Source organism: Sordaria macrospora, chromosome 4 (assembly GCF_033870435.1).
Source record: "Sordaria macrospora chromosome 4, complete sequence".
NCBI classification, from domain to species: Eukaryota; Fungi; Ascomycota; class Sordariomycetes; order Sordariales; family Sordariaceae; genus Sordaria; species Sordaria macrospora.
In genome coordinates this window covers 2,369,524-2,383,188 of record NC_089374.1, presented here as the reverse complement: position 1 = coordinate 2,383,188, position 13,665 = coordinate 2,369,524, and the positions used below count along the sequence as shown (strand labels likewise).

The 13,665-nt window shown below is 52.3% G+C and overlaps 3 protein-coding genes across 3 annotated transcripts; 2 read left to right on the top strand and 1 right to left on the bottom strand.

Moving 5' to 3' along the window:
* Nucleotides 1-3,149: 3,149 nt before the first annotated feature.
* Nucleotides 3,150-4,904, top strand: SMAC4_05296 (uncharacterized protein; the record flags this gene model as incomplete). The annotated part of the gene is made up of 5 exons (XM_066090260.1): nucleotides 3,150-3,388; nucleotides 3,701-3,719; nucleotides 3,856-4,017; nucleotides 4,080-4,242; nucleotides 4,304-4,904. The coding sequence occupies exons 1-5, from the start codon at nucleotides 3,371-3,373 to the stop codon at nucleotides 4,902-4,904; spliced, it is 963 nt and encodes a 320-aa protein (XP_065946835.1). The 5' UTR covers nucleotides 3,150-3,370.
* A 1,934-nt stretch (nucleotides 4,905-6,838) lies between these two features.
* SMAC4_05295 (uncharacterized protein) lies at nucleotides 6,839-9,159 on the bottom strand. The gene is made up of 2 exons (XM_003346351.2): nucleotides 8,494-9,159; nucleotides 6,839-8,437 (listed from the first exon to the last, which is right to left on the bottom strand). Exons 1-2 carry the CDS (start codon nucleotides 8,916-8,918, stop codon nucleotides 7,009-7,011), a joined length of 1,854 nt encoding a protein of 617 aa, XP_003346399.1. The 5' UTR covers nucleotides 8,919-9,159; the 3' UTR covers nucleotides 6,839-7,008.
* A 644-nt stretch (nucleotides 9,160-9,803) lies between these two features.
* Nucleotides 9,804-11,821, top strand: SMAC4_05294 (uncharacterized protein). Its single transcript, XM_003346350.2, has 4 exons — nucleotides 9,804-10,187; nucleotides 10,399-10,532; nucleotides 10,650-10,744; nucleotides 10,836-11,821. The coding sequence occupies exons 1-4, from the start codon at nucleotides 10,084-10,086 to the stop codon at nucleotides 11,523-11,525; spliced, it is 1,023 nt and encodes a 340-aa protein (XP_003346398.1). The 5' UTR covers nucleotides 9,804-10,083; the 3' UTR covers nucleotides 11,526-11,821.
* The last annotated feature ends 1,844 nt before the right edge of the window (nucleotides 11,822-13,665 follow it).

Here is a 13,665-nt window from a genome sequence, read left to right as displayed (position 1 = left end):
TTTGGTGGAGAGAGTTGCCGACGATAGCCGTCTGCAGAAGGAACGACTGGATCTGTGAGACCGCAGTGTCCGCGGTGTCCGCTTAGTTGGTCTTCTGAGCTGGGCCTCCACTGGTCGGCGTTGCCACGCTTCAGTTGACGACCAACGAGAAAGCTTCTCGAGGAACTTGGACACAAAACAATCACAACCGACGTCTTTAAAACACCCAACACTGTTGGATTCTTTCCGCTACGAAAGCGGGTGCTCATTTTCATTCCGCTACGCAGTAGAGGCTGCTTCTCGAACACAGAAGGGGCCATTCTTGGCACCTCACAGTCCGGCTTTGGGTTTACACCCACGATTCAGCCAGGTACATCACTCAGCTGTCGCGAGTACCTGCTAGAACTCGAGCGGGAGTCCTTCCATGCATCCGCTCCGCTTCGACAAGGTTCGGGTCGTCCATCCTCGCCGAGCCGCTGAGGCGCCACTCGACACGCTGACCGGTGTCGTACACATGTGTCAAGCCCAGATCCATCAACCATTTTCATCAAATCTGCCCGATATCCTTGGAAATTTATCACTGAATAACCGAAGTGTGCTTTCGGAGGCGGGCCAGACTGGCGAGAGTGGGCTGGGTTGAGATTGAACTCATTACATGAGTCCCCGGGAACAAGATTTGCCGGGGCCCGGGGAACCCGAAGGCAATGAGTCACACCAGAAAAGAGACGCCGATCTCGCTCAAGTGAGTTGCGCTTTTTGATACCAAGACATGTTGACCAGTTACTTTGAAGTGAAAAAGTCACAATCTTGTACCTGCAAAGCTTGTAGGTGCCGAGTGTCCTCCTTTCTTCGTCAGCTCGTCGACTTTCGTGCATGGTGATGTGAGCGGCGGAAAGTTAGCTGTTGGGTGCACCTTCACCCATCCACACTCCACAGGGAATCTTTATTATCCATTGAATCCTCATCTATATTATGAGTTGAGAAATCAAGATGGTTGGAGTCTGTACCTTCCAACATTCGAACGCTCCTCTGTCCTCTGGGCAAGACTCAGCGGCTGTTTCTCGCTTACAGAAATCATACTCTGGCGCGTTCGTTGCTGTTGACAGAAGGATAGACAACAAAAAACTTGATGGAACATTGGAAGAGATAGATATCTTGCCAACATCGAGGTGTACTTGAAACAAGGGATGCTTACTATGCCTCAAGCTGGATATCTCTCAGTAAAGTTTTGGGATTATAATGATCCAAGCACTCTTCAACAACATAATTCCGTGAAAGATTTGGAGATGGGGCGGCATCCAGTAAAAGGCAAAACTGCTTGCGTCAACAGCTCATGTCTTTACCCTGGTATCTCAGAGTTGCTTTCTACCGTCGTAGACATAGGGGTTCAGACCAAGTGAAGCAGCCCGAGGACACCATGCTAGATGCCGCTCCATTTCAATGCATCCAAGGATTGGATATTCAAATTCTCTCTCCTGAATTTCTTGCTTCTCAGAGCACACTCGCGCGCTTTCGAAGCATGCCCTCAAATTGAACTCAAAATACTTTCCATCATCTGTGTGGAGAGGCAACACTTTGTTGACAAGAACAGATAGAAAATCTCCCCATTTTGCAGGAAGGGGTCGTAAATAAGCTCAAAGGGAACATAGGCTAGAAGATTCGGCAACCACCTCTCTAGAAAGATAACTCCTGAAGTGGTGGGCTTCTTCGCGTTGACGCTACCCTCCTGTTTGCTCGTCTTCCTTCTTCAATGGGGACCTCCCCAGGCCTCGGTGGACAGGTCAACGCCGTCTCACTCACCACTTGTTGGCCTCGTTCTGGAGCTGGATTTGCAGTAAGCTGATGAAAGAGTCGGGTACAACAGGAATTTCGTAGCTGACTTCGGAGTGGCATGGCTCGAGCAAGGGCCTGTAGCGGGTGTGCTTCGCCGGTAATAATCTCGGTCTTCTCCATTACCCTCTTCTGCTGCCACTGGAGAGGGCTGGAGACCATGAGATACCTTCCAAGAGGGTAACGAGGACGGAGAGAAACAACAGGGAGACGATAATGCGAAGAGCAAGGTAGTAAGTACCCAAGTAGATTGGTTATGCTCGTGCAACCGCTTCCTACCTTGCCAGTTCGTCAATACTGCATTCACTTGCCGGTCTCGTACTTTCGGTTTGGATGAAGGAGTCTTTTGCCCGTGTGAGCCTTGATCGAAGATGACTGGTGATGTTCTTTCTCTGGTTCTTCAAACGAAAGACAATCATAAATGCTGGAAAAACGAGGAGTTTGCAAGAATTGTCCGTCATGGAGTTGAGGGAGGTAAAGGGAGCAACATGGTGTCCAGCATGTGATCTTTGATGATACCTCACAACAGACTCTCTGACCTAACAAGCCTGAAAGCGAGGGTTTCGTGTATAAGTGTTGTTTGGATTGACTACCAGAGTTATGTGTCTGTCGTGGCTTTGTTTGCAAGTTATTGGTTTGATCAACAAACAGATAAGGTTTGAGCAACAGCTGATACTAGTTTGACTGTTAAGATGTATCATGGCATATGGCAGAGTGTCCAGAATATCTTGGAACGATCAAGGGATGCAACAGATATTGTCACCTTGTCAAACTGCCCAAGCTCGAGCCAAGTGGACCGTAATACCTCGCTCCAACACTTGTCGGGAAGTGTCAGGCACAGCAGTCAAAGTAATCCTCCCCAAAGGGACATGACAGCCGATATCTAGCAGCACGATGGCAATGTGCCTATGCCTTGTTCTTGATATGAAGCCCATTTTCAGGAGCTCTGGGGTGGATAAGGTAGGTCCGATCTCACAGAAGGCTGTCACATTGACCGAATGCGGCAACCTGACATTTGAGGCGGCAGCTGCCGTCCGGTGTTGGTCGGTGACGAAGCTGCTCCAGACTCCAGTCGATTGTCTACGTTGGTGACGATGATGTCAAGGGCACAAACAGTCTGCCAAGACTTGCCGGATTGGTAGCAGAGCTCAAGCTGCCAAAGTTACGACTTGTACGGATTGATACGCACGTCACATCGGTAAAAAAGGGCAGGCAGCGTCCAAAAGTGGTAGCCCTAACCACCAAATAACAGCGGCGCACTGAAATTTCACCAAAAAGCCAAAACGTCGGCCAAAGTTGGAAGCGGGGAACAGCGGCAGGAGGGCCAGGCAGGGCCTTGGAGGGGGGGTTTTGGTGAAGGTTCGCAGGGCACGAGCGTCCATGTGATCCGTGCCACTGCCAAAACTGGTCCGAGCTCCCTGTGGCCCGGGAGCGATTTGCCAAAATCTTTTACGACACCACAGCGAGCATCACACGTCGTTGTCGCTGTCGTCCGCCCCCCTACCCAACCCCGTCTAGAAGAAGCGCATTGAGTCAGGCCAACGTCCTGTCAAGCGCAAAGATGTCGGTCGCTTCCAAGGTGTGTTTATCTTCCTCCCCGTCAATCCCCCGATATGGCCGGTTCTACGGTCGGCCCAGAGCTGTGTGCTGTGCTGTGCAGTGGATAAACTGGACCTTGCACCTCGTCGTGAAACGAAACTGAGAGAGCTTCAATTTTGTTTCAAGCGAGTCTGCCAACACTGGCTTTCTGCGACAAATTTGGGACCCGAAAGAGGAGGAGAAGCTGGAGAATGAAAATCCAGGCGCACAGCGAGCAGCAGACAACTACCATGACGGAAAATCAGAGCTCAAGACAATAAGAAACTGACCGATTGCGTGTTTTCCCCCACAGAACCTGTTCGATCTGCTCGGTTGGTTACCCATCCATCCTCCTGTGAAATACCCAGCCAGGCGACGGCACCCACGAAAATGGCAGGACGAGGAGGAACATCGAAACCGCAATCCAAAGGAACCACCAATACTGACAGACCGATTGCGCTCATTCAGGCAACGACGTGGAGGATAACTCCGCTCCCGCCGCCCCTGCTAAGATCGTCGAGAAGACATCGACCCACACTGCTAAGCGCAACACCGATGGCGTCGCTCCCAGCAAGGCTGCTCCTGCCCAGGGCACCGGTCGTCGCTCTAACGTGACCGGCAACGAGGCTGGTATGTTTACCATCTAACATGCCCAATCGTGCCTAGACGCTCAAACTGACACTCGACCCTAGCTTTCCGCGACCGCACCGCCGGCAGCGAACGCAACCGTGGCAAGCCCACTGAGGAGGGTGCCGCTCGTGGCCCCCGCGGCGGTGCTAATGCCCGCGTCCGTGGTGGTCGCGGTGGCCGTCACCCCCGCACCTCCGACGATCGCCACTCCAAGAACATTGCTTCGTATGTCCCGGTCACACATATTCTAGCCACAGGCTCCTCCGTCCACTGACACCATATCTAGCGGTTCCGAGAAGCAGGCTGCCCAGTCCTGGGGCGCCACCGAGGGCCAGGCTGAGCTGAAGGATGAGCAGGCTGGTGAGGAGATCGCCAAGTCTGAGCAGAAGGAGGCCGCCGCTGAGGGCGAGGCCGCCGTTGAGGCTACCCCCGAGGAGGAGGAGGAGAAGCACGTCTCCTACACCGAGTACCTCACCCAGCTCGCCGAGAAGAAGGCCGCTCTCGAGGCCGAGGCCGCTCTCAAGGTCCGCAAGGCCAACGAGGGTGTCGTTGAGGACAAGAAGTGGGCCAACGCCAAGCCCATCAAGAAGGAGGAGACTGAGGAGTTCATCCCCGGCTCCGCCGGCAAGAAGCAGCGCGAGCGTGAGCGCAAGGTCAAGCAGGTCCTCGAGATCGAGCAGCGCTACGTCGAGCCTGAGCGTCCCGCTCGTGGTGGTCCCCGTGGCGGTGCCCGTGGTGGTGCCCGCGGCGATGGTGCCCGTGGCCGTGGCGGTCCCCGCGGTGGTCCCCGTGGCGGCGCTGCCCGTGGCGGTGCTCCCCGCTCTGAGAACAAGGCTGCTTCCATCAACCCCAACGATGAGTCTGCCTTCCCCAGCCTCGGCAACTAAATGCCTTCTCGCAACGGCATAACGACCATACATCGAAACCAGACTGTTCAGTCACACGGCCCCCCCTTTTCTCTCTTCGAAGGCGGCAATGTCAGAATTAGGATGGCGGAGGAATATTTGGGATAAAACAAAACTGCAGCCAGCATGGGGTCGGTGTTCATCTGTTTGGTTGCATTCACCTTTAGCGGCAAAGTGGTTTCAAGTTAACACCGGAACCGTGAAAGAGGTTTTTCCTATCTGTCCACCACTTTACCGCAAAATCGAACAAAGTAAAAAGGTTCAAGCTCGAAAGTTGACATTGCGCGCTCATATGACTTTAGTTTCTCACCGCATCTGCTTCACCCGCATTTAATATTTATACCTAGGATGTGTGTCTCATTTTCAGCAGGATCAACAGCGGGCAATGAATGGGATGGCAACCATCTGGAGGGCAAGAAGCCACATACGCTATAGTCTTGGTTGGCACCATGACAAAGCTCGGCCTATGGCAAGGTCGTTGAGAATGGGCATAAGACGGACCAGTCTTGGATTAGCAACCCAATATGGCATGACAGTGGCATATGGCAGAGGGCATCAGACAGCAGCAGCAATATCAAAACGAGTGTTTTGGATTCCTCTGTCAAAGACACAAACTAACATTGATCCGTTACTCTTCCTCCTAAGCAATTTTCCGGTTGTTTAGTGCACAGCTGTGCTGACCTTGATGTCCATTTAACAAGTGACTGAAGTGTTCACTGCACCGCTATTCGAGAACAACCAATACGGCCACTACTGACCCTGATATCAACATGATACTTGGCCACGTTCGATTCCCTCCAAATATTCCAAACACGGCGTCTCTTACTAACTAACCGCCCGTTCATTATGACCTAGCTCCAGATAGACCACTCCGAGCTTGATGTTCCTTTTTTTTCCTTTATCCCACCACAGCCTAACAGCATCTATCCATATGACACACACAGCTGCCCTACCCTAACTTGACCTCTGCTAGACTACCAACCTTTTCCCATGCCAATCCCTGGGTATATATCCCTTCAGCTCCACTAGCTACCATAACCTTCCTACCTACCCGCCCACTCAGCGGTTTCTTTGTATGCCTTGGTTCAAGGGACTCGAACTCAACAGAATAATCTCGGGAAAAACTTTCGGTAGGTTCGGTTCGCGTTTACTCCCCGGTACCCCAGAAATCAAGCAGCACCAGATTTCTGTAGATACTCTGTTGGACCCTTGATACAATAATGATCTTTACCCAGCAAAAATCCCACCACACAGCGATCATACATGTACCCAAACGAAGCTTCTTCCACTATCTATGGTAGTAGGCGAGAAAGAAGCCATTCATCATCATGTGCACAGCACAGGGGTAGTCATATGGTATAGGACACCTTGCAATTGCGGGGAGGGGAGGGGCTTCAAAAGCTTGCAGAGCCGATTTGTACCCCCCCTTCCCCATGACGGGAGTTTTGCGAGTTTGGGATGGATGGTATACCGTACGGTACGGCACGGTACGGTACCTACATGTAATGGAGTCGGATCGAATGTTGAGGTTTTCTTTGGGGTTATGCGGTCGTGGCTTGGCCGAAGCTTGGAATTTCGTTGCCCAGTTCCGGAGGTTATTAGCTAGTGGTGGATGTTGGTGTTCGGTGTTGTTGCCGTAGTTGTGTTGGTGATAAGCGATGGGGGTTGGTGTTTGGATGTTCCCATGTTTTGGTTGGTTTGGGGGTTCTTTTTCGATTACTCTGTCTGTCTTCTTCATTTCTTTTCCTCTTTTTTTCTTTCTTTCTTATGCTTTTTGTTATGCGAGGGAGGAAGTACGGAAGGAAGCGAATGATAGCCAAAGGCCCTTAAGTCCACTCCTATGATCTCTACCTACCTACAGCAGTGGCTTTTCTTCTTCTTTTTCTTCTTTCTTTTTTTTTTTTTTTCACATTATCATGATACTTGCAGTTACTTATCAATTTTACGTACATCTTGCTTAACCATAAACAATTTTGTATCCGCTGTAAAGTAAAGATCATACATCATAATAATCAAGCTCAATCTCTCCTCCCCATCTCCATCACAATCTCCATACAGTCGTACAACCTTAAAACCCCCTCAGCACTTAAAACGCACTCGGCACCTGATGTCCATAAATAATCGTTCCTCCCCTCTTCCTCTTAAACCCAAACCTCCCCCCATCAATCCCCAGACTTACCACGAGCAAAATCGCATTAAACCCAGCCATCATATAAAACGGCGCCCCCGTGCTCCACACATCAAACCCGTACCCGCCAGCCTTGGTCAGCAACAAGATCGCCGCGCCTCCGCACCACGAGTAAACACCCGCCACAGATCCCTTCAGCCTCACTCTCGAGACCGTATCCTCCGGTAAGGCTGCCGGATTTTCCAACAGCGGAGCCGTCTCGTTCCGGCTATCTGCTGGCTCAGTAATAGTAGCAATCTCGCTCTCCCTGTCCACACGGTGAGGGTGTGAGATGGTGTTGATGACATCCACTTTCAGCACACCGCGACCAAGCGAGCCCAAGCTGCAGACGATGGCGCCGATCTGGCTGATTCCAATGAGCGCAGCAAGGAAGAAGATGGCGGGACTTCCGCCCCGACCATCCTTGTCTTTGTACTCGGGGCTTCTCAGTTGCGGGAAAGCGATGTAGCCGGCAATGCCGAAGGTGGTGGCCACGATAATGGGGTAGTTGAGCTTGTTCTTCTTGGTAAACTTGCGGCTGGAGAGGTAGCCAAAGAGAGGGGCGCAAAGCAGACCCATCAGCTGGGCGACGCCGGTGAGGATGGATGAGAGGATGTAAGCCTGACGACACTCCTTCTTCAGTTCAGGGGAAGGGTCGTTGGGCGAGCCTTGGCAGAAGCCGTTGCGGATGAAGAAGGCGTTGATGAAGAGAGGCACGAAGAGCGAGATGGCAACGGTGGAGGCGCGGGCGACGAAGCCGCCGAGGTAGCCAAGGGCGATGTCGGAGTCGGTGAGTCCGAGGCGGATTGAGTCGCGGAGGAGGTGCAGGTAGGGGGAAACTTGCTTCGAGGAGTAGGGGGCTGAGTTGTCGTGGGTTCGGTGCTGGTCGAGTCCAAGGAGGGTCCGGAAGCCTTTGCCTTCTTCACCCTTGATACCGCGGAGACCGAAGAAAACGAAGATGGCGACGAGGAAGGAGATGACGCCGACGACGTAGTAGCTGTATTGGACCGCTTGACCGAGAGTGACGCCCTTGATTTGTCCGAACCGTGCTGGTAGGGGTAGGAAGAGCGAGAGAGCAACGAGAGCACCACAGCCTGTGAAGAGTCCTACGTAGCCGGCCAGAGCGGATGGCTTTCCACGTCCTTCGGGTTTTCCTTGGGTGCCGTCGAATCTAAATCCAGACTCGGAAGTGCTGTAATCGCGGAACCGATCGGGGGTAATGGTAACCTCAGATGCCACCGAAGGCGTCATGCTATGCCTCGGGTTCAGAGGGGGGTTCTCGACAACATCTGTTTGCGCTTGGGTCTCGTCGGTCAAGGAAGGGAGGATTGCCGTAACCATGGTCGCCCTTTTTTCACGATGATTAGCTGTTGTCCATGGAAGATGGTATTGAGTATTACTTACGCAGCAGTGGCTCCAACAGCAAAGAGAATCCTCGCCAACAGCAACTGCGGATAGACATTCGTCGCCTGAACAAACACCAGCAGCGAAAGTCCAATGATGGCATAGCCGGTGACGGCAACATTTCTTACACCGACACGATCAGATACCAAACCCCAGATGGGGCAGGCGATCAAGGCGACGATTTCATCGACGAAGCCGAGAGTGCCGACAATGTCACCAACGCCATGCTTGACGCCGATCAGGTCGGTGATGACAAAGGATACGCTGCTGTTGAGGAAGACGAGGAAGGATATGCTGAAGAGGGAGATACCCAGGAGGTAGGTCAGAGCTTGTAGAGGTGTGGTCGATGAGGAGAATGGAAGATGACGAAGGAGAAAGGCGCCGAAGTCGAAGGGCTGGCCAGGTCGGCCGTCGTTGGGAGCCATTGATGTGGGTTCGATATGGGGTTGTTTTTGGTGTTTATCCGTGTAAGTGATAGTGTTGGGATTCCTATCTGGGTTGGTCAAGTATCGAAGTGGAAATGTTGATGGTCCAAGGCTCTTTGTTTACTTTCACATTGGTTCGTAATCGCACGTTTGTGTGGTGGTCTTCTTCAACAAGCGAGGCTTATAACGGCGCTAATGGATGCTCGAGCATTTCAAACAAATTCGGAATCACGAGTGTCGTCTGTAACGGACTCGGGAGCAAAAGAAGAGGAAGGGAGGACAGTTGAAGCATTTGGACGCCGTCGTGGAAACTGATGACGGGGCTGGCGTACGCCCATCCAAGCATTCCAAGGAAGTACATCATCGACTGGGGTTGCAGCCAATCAGAAGAGCCCAATCCCGATTATATGTACAACCTTATCAGTTATCAGCATTGGCTCGTTGACTCGGAGTGTTCTGGGATTTGGACCGCGTCTGGCCGCCGCAACATCTTGCCCGGCCCCGCATTCCGATACAGGGATTCTTTTCCATCAATTCCCCATTTTTGGAGAGTCTGGTCAAGTCGACAATGAACAACATGAGCTGGCCTGCCTGCCTGCGATGGCGCTGCTGGACAACGCCATGTCCAGACTTTATCTGACTGTCTGTCGTTTCATCCCATCACACTAGTTCCGCCCAGTCAGCCATACACAAGTACAAAATGCAAGGCGGGACAGTGATACGGCACATCATCTGGGGTCCCGTTCCAGGGTCCTGAATCGAGGCCGGGATACCTGGCTATCCCCGAGATCGGGGTCCGCTTTATTTTTGCCGCGCTGGAGTCAGGTCGTGGAGAGCCGAACGGGAAAGATAACAAAGCCCTCTCTCTTTTGTTTTGGATAGTTTTGTGTTTCAAGCCGGAGGAGTCATACACCGCTTTGCCTTTTCTTTCCAATTCTGTCTTCTTTTCTTTCCCATTTTCCTCTTTGCTTGTTGTAAAGCTATTGTTTGTTTGTTTGTTTGTTTGTTTGTTCGTTCGGCTCCAAGATCGTCGCCGTCGACCCGCCCGTTAAACAAAAACACATCGTGTAGCCCTCTTGTTGTCGCAAAGAGGAGAGCGCACTGTTTACACTAAACACTCCTCGACAAAACACCATCTCCGACCCGACCCAGAGCAACAATCACCATGTCCGCCTCCCTGCCCGGCGCGCGCGCTCTTCCCGACTCGCAGTATGACTTGAGCACCTACTGGGGCCGCGTCAGGCATACCGCTGGCCTTACCGATCCGAGGTGAGCATAACCGCACTGAGACTGTGGATGAGGATAGAGGGGGGAGGAAGACAGGGCAGGAGGAAGGGCCGTGTACGCTGCCTGACATGGCGCAATGCTCGTCTTCTTGTGGGCGCAGACATACGGGCATTGAAGGGCTGGATAAGGAAGGGGGAAAGAGAAGACAGAAGTCTGCAGACACACCTTGCTAACTCGCGCGCCACCTTCTCAGGACCCTTCTCGTTGGCAATGCTGGTCTCGAGCAAGCCAAGCAGCTGCTTGTCTCCTACAAGCAGGGTCAGATCAAGTCCATGACTCCCGAGTTGTGGCAGGCCAAGAAGCTTGTCGACTCGACCCTCCATCCCGGTATGCATCACCAACATGCCCGCCCTGGCGCATGCCGCTGCAGCATCGACATACCGATACGTTAGCACATAACAAAGAAGAAAGGACACACGGGCTTACACAAATTGTGACATACAGACACTGGAGAAAAGGTCTTCCTTCCTTTCCGCATGTCCTGCTTCGTCCTTTCCAACTTGGTCGTAACAGCTGGCATGTTGACCCCCGGCCTCGGTGTATGTTATAATCTCCCCTCTCCCCTACCTCTTTTTCCTCCTTACCTTTATCTCTCTGTGCCTTCCTCCTCCTAACTCTTTCCGCAATCAGAACCGCGGCACTATCGCCTGGCAAGTAGCCAACCAGTCCCTCAACGTTGCCATCAACTACTCCAACGCCAACAAGTCTTCTCCCCTGAGCTGGTCCAAGATTGCCCAGTCCTATTTCCTCGCCGTCGGCGCCTCCTGCGGTGTGGCCGTTGGTCTCAACAGCGTCGTCCCGCGTCTCAAGTCTCTGACGCCCTCGACCCGCCTGATCCTCAGCCGTCTGGTTCCCTTCGCCGCCGTCGCCTCGGCTGGTGCCCTTAACGTCTTCCTCATGCGCGGCGAGGAGATGCGCACGGGTATCGATGTGTACCCGGTTTTGTCGGCCGCCGACAAGGCCAAGCTCGTTGCCGAGGGCAAGGGCGAAGGAGATGTCGAGAGCTTGGGCAAGAGCAAGAAGGCGGCGACCATTGCCGTGGCGGAGACGGCCGTCAGCAGAGTGTTGAACAGCAGTCCCATCATGGTCATCCCCCCTCTTGTCCTGGTTAGGCTCCAGGCGACCCAGTGGTTGAAGAGGAACCCCAGGTACACGACCCCGATTAACCTCGGTCTGATCTTGGTGACCAGCTATGCTGTGTTGCCGTTGGCCCTCGCGGCGTTCCCCCAGATGCAGAAGATCGAGGCGGATAAGTTGGAGGGCGAGTTCAAGGGCCGTGGTGGTCAGGATGGCTTGGTTGTTTTCAACCGTGGTATCTAAAAGAGGTGGGAATAGAGGAGGAGCGGGTTCTGTTGAGATGGGTTAGGTCAAGTCCTTTCTGTCTTGAGGATGGAGGACCGAGGAGGAGTGTACATACAATGGGCAGCATAGCCTTGGAGTTTTCTTCTTGTTGACGGCGGCGACGATATCCCGAAAAGCTAGGTTAATTTGATCGGTTCTTCTTTTCTGTTCTTTTGCCTCCATCGTTCTCGTTTTGTCTGGCTGGGCTGGACTGCCACCCTCCTTTGCATTGTTGCTCTCGTCTCCGCTTTCCGTTCTCCTTTGCTTCAAGGCATAGCAATGGCGTTTGGTTATCATAAGCTGAGTATACTACAGCCCCCTCTTCCGTCCCTATCCCTCGATTGCGCAGCTTGTTGACATATCGTCAGGTGTCTTCCTTTCAATTCCTTTAGGGTTTTACTCTTTAGGCATGTCCCGCTCCCGTGCTGTCTCAGGTTGATAGTGCTCGATAATGTTCGGTAGCGCTCGTGCAGCCTCGTTGGAGTTCAGTTTAAGCTTTCAAGCGCCCTCACCCTATCTACCTAACCTTAACCATCCATGCTGCACGCATACAAATCATCATCTCTCGGAACACGAAATCACCTTTCTCTTCAAGGCCTCCTCTCGAAGGAACTTTCCGAAGTGCCCCTTATCATCCAACTCGCTCCCCCGCCCCAGCAACGGACATGTTCTCTTCGGTCACCGACAATTTTTCACCAGACCTTGACTTACATTCTCTCCGACTGTCATCGAACTTGGTCAACTGCCACCTAAGTAAGTACCTCTTTGCCTCCACCTTGGTTCCAATATTGCGCTGTGGTACGTCACTCGAATGTCGCGCTTCGCTCCTTCACACAGGATGGTACCAGTTGTGCTCCGTGACACTGCTTGGTTACTCGATTACTCGATACCACTTGCATGCTCCTGTCGTGCTTCTTCAGTACCTCCCTTCGCCTCTGCTCCTCGTTATCGCTGCAATACCGGACTTGCGGCCCACGCACGGAAGTTGATGTCGTTAAGGTTACTGCAGGAGGGCTGGTCTGGTTAGTAGGCACCCTCCCTCCACAACGCGTTTGGTTAATGATGGTCGTGTCGTCGACATCCTGGCGGTTTGGTAGTGGAGTTGTGTAACGGGTAACCATTCCAGTCGCAAGGAGGGCCTTGGAGCTGCCCTTGAGCTGCAGCCAGCTGACAAAGAAGGTCTGTCTTTTCTTTCACACCCATCCCTTTTCTTGCTCCAGCATCCATGGTCGTTGTTGAGTCTGGTGTTTAGACCACCCTCATTGTTTGGGCACTGGCTTATCCCAGACCTTGACGTCGACCTGTTGACCTGACCCTGAACCTGGATGGATCTAGCCCTTGGCCTTGGGCCTTGGATCTAAAGACCTTGTGCCACTCGAGATTAACTCATCCTAGAACAGCTTTTCCTGATCGATCTAGCTTCCTAGATAAAAAGAAACAGGGCCTGAAAAAGATGGAAGGCATGCCATTGTGGGTTTATGTGTGTAGAATATTAGGTAGACTGATGCTATATATCTCTCACTCCTTCCTCATTTTGCCTCTTAGATATGTTAGATGACCCTGGACCTGTCCCCAAGACGTGATAGTGTGTCACGAGTGTACTGGTACATGTTATATGGTTTCAGGTTAGACACGATGCTTGATGGAGGGAGTTTAAGCGGAATTACAACGCAAAAGAGTTTTGCAGACTGAGCAGGTAGGGGGCCAAACTATCCATCATTCTCGTTCTTTGGACATATACTAAATCAAGAAAAAAGAAAAAAAAGAAAGAAAAAGGGTTGACCAACCCCCAAGTTGGAATCGAGCGACTGCCCTACCGGAGATACCACGAAGCAGTAGAAGCCAATCAGAATCATAGAATATGCTTTAATTGCAGAGAAGACGACGACACTCGATACCGACAATCTGGAGAATAGTAAATAAGCCAAGAAATTGCTGGTGGTATTTTCAACAAAGTGTTTCTTATCGACAACATAAGTTCCTCGCATGTGGCAATAAATTGGACGTAGAGATAGTTGATGTATGTAGTTTACTTTGAGTGAGGTGCTTCGTCTTTGCAGACGGGAGCCATGACTGTTCTCGCTCCCGTCGAGGCGGCCCGCTTGCGCCGGCCCGATGG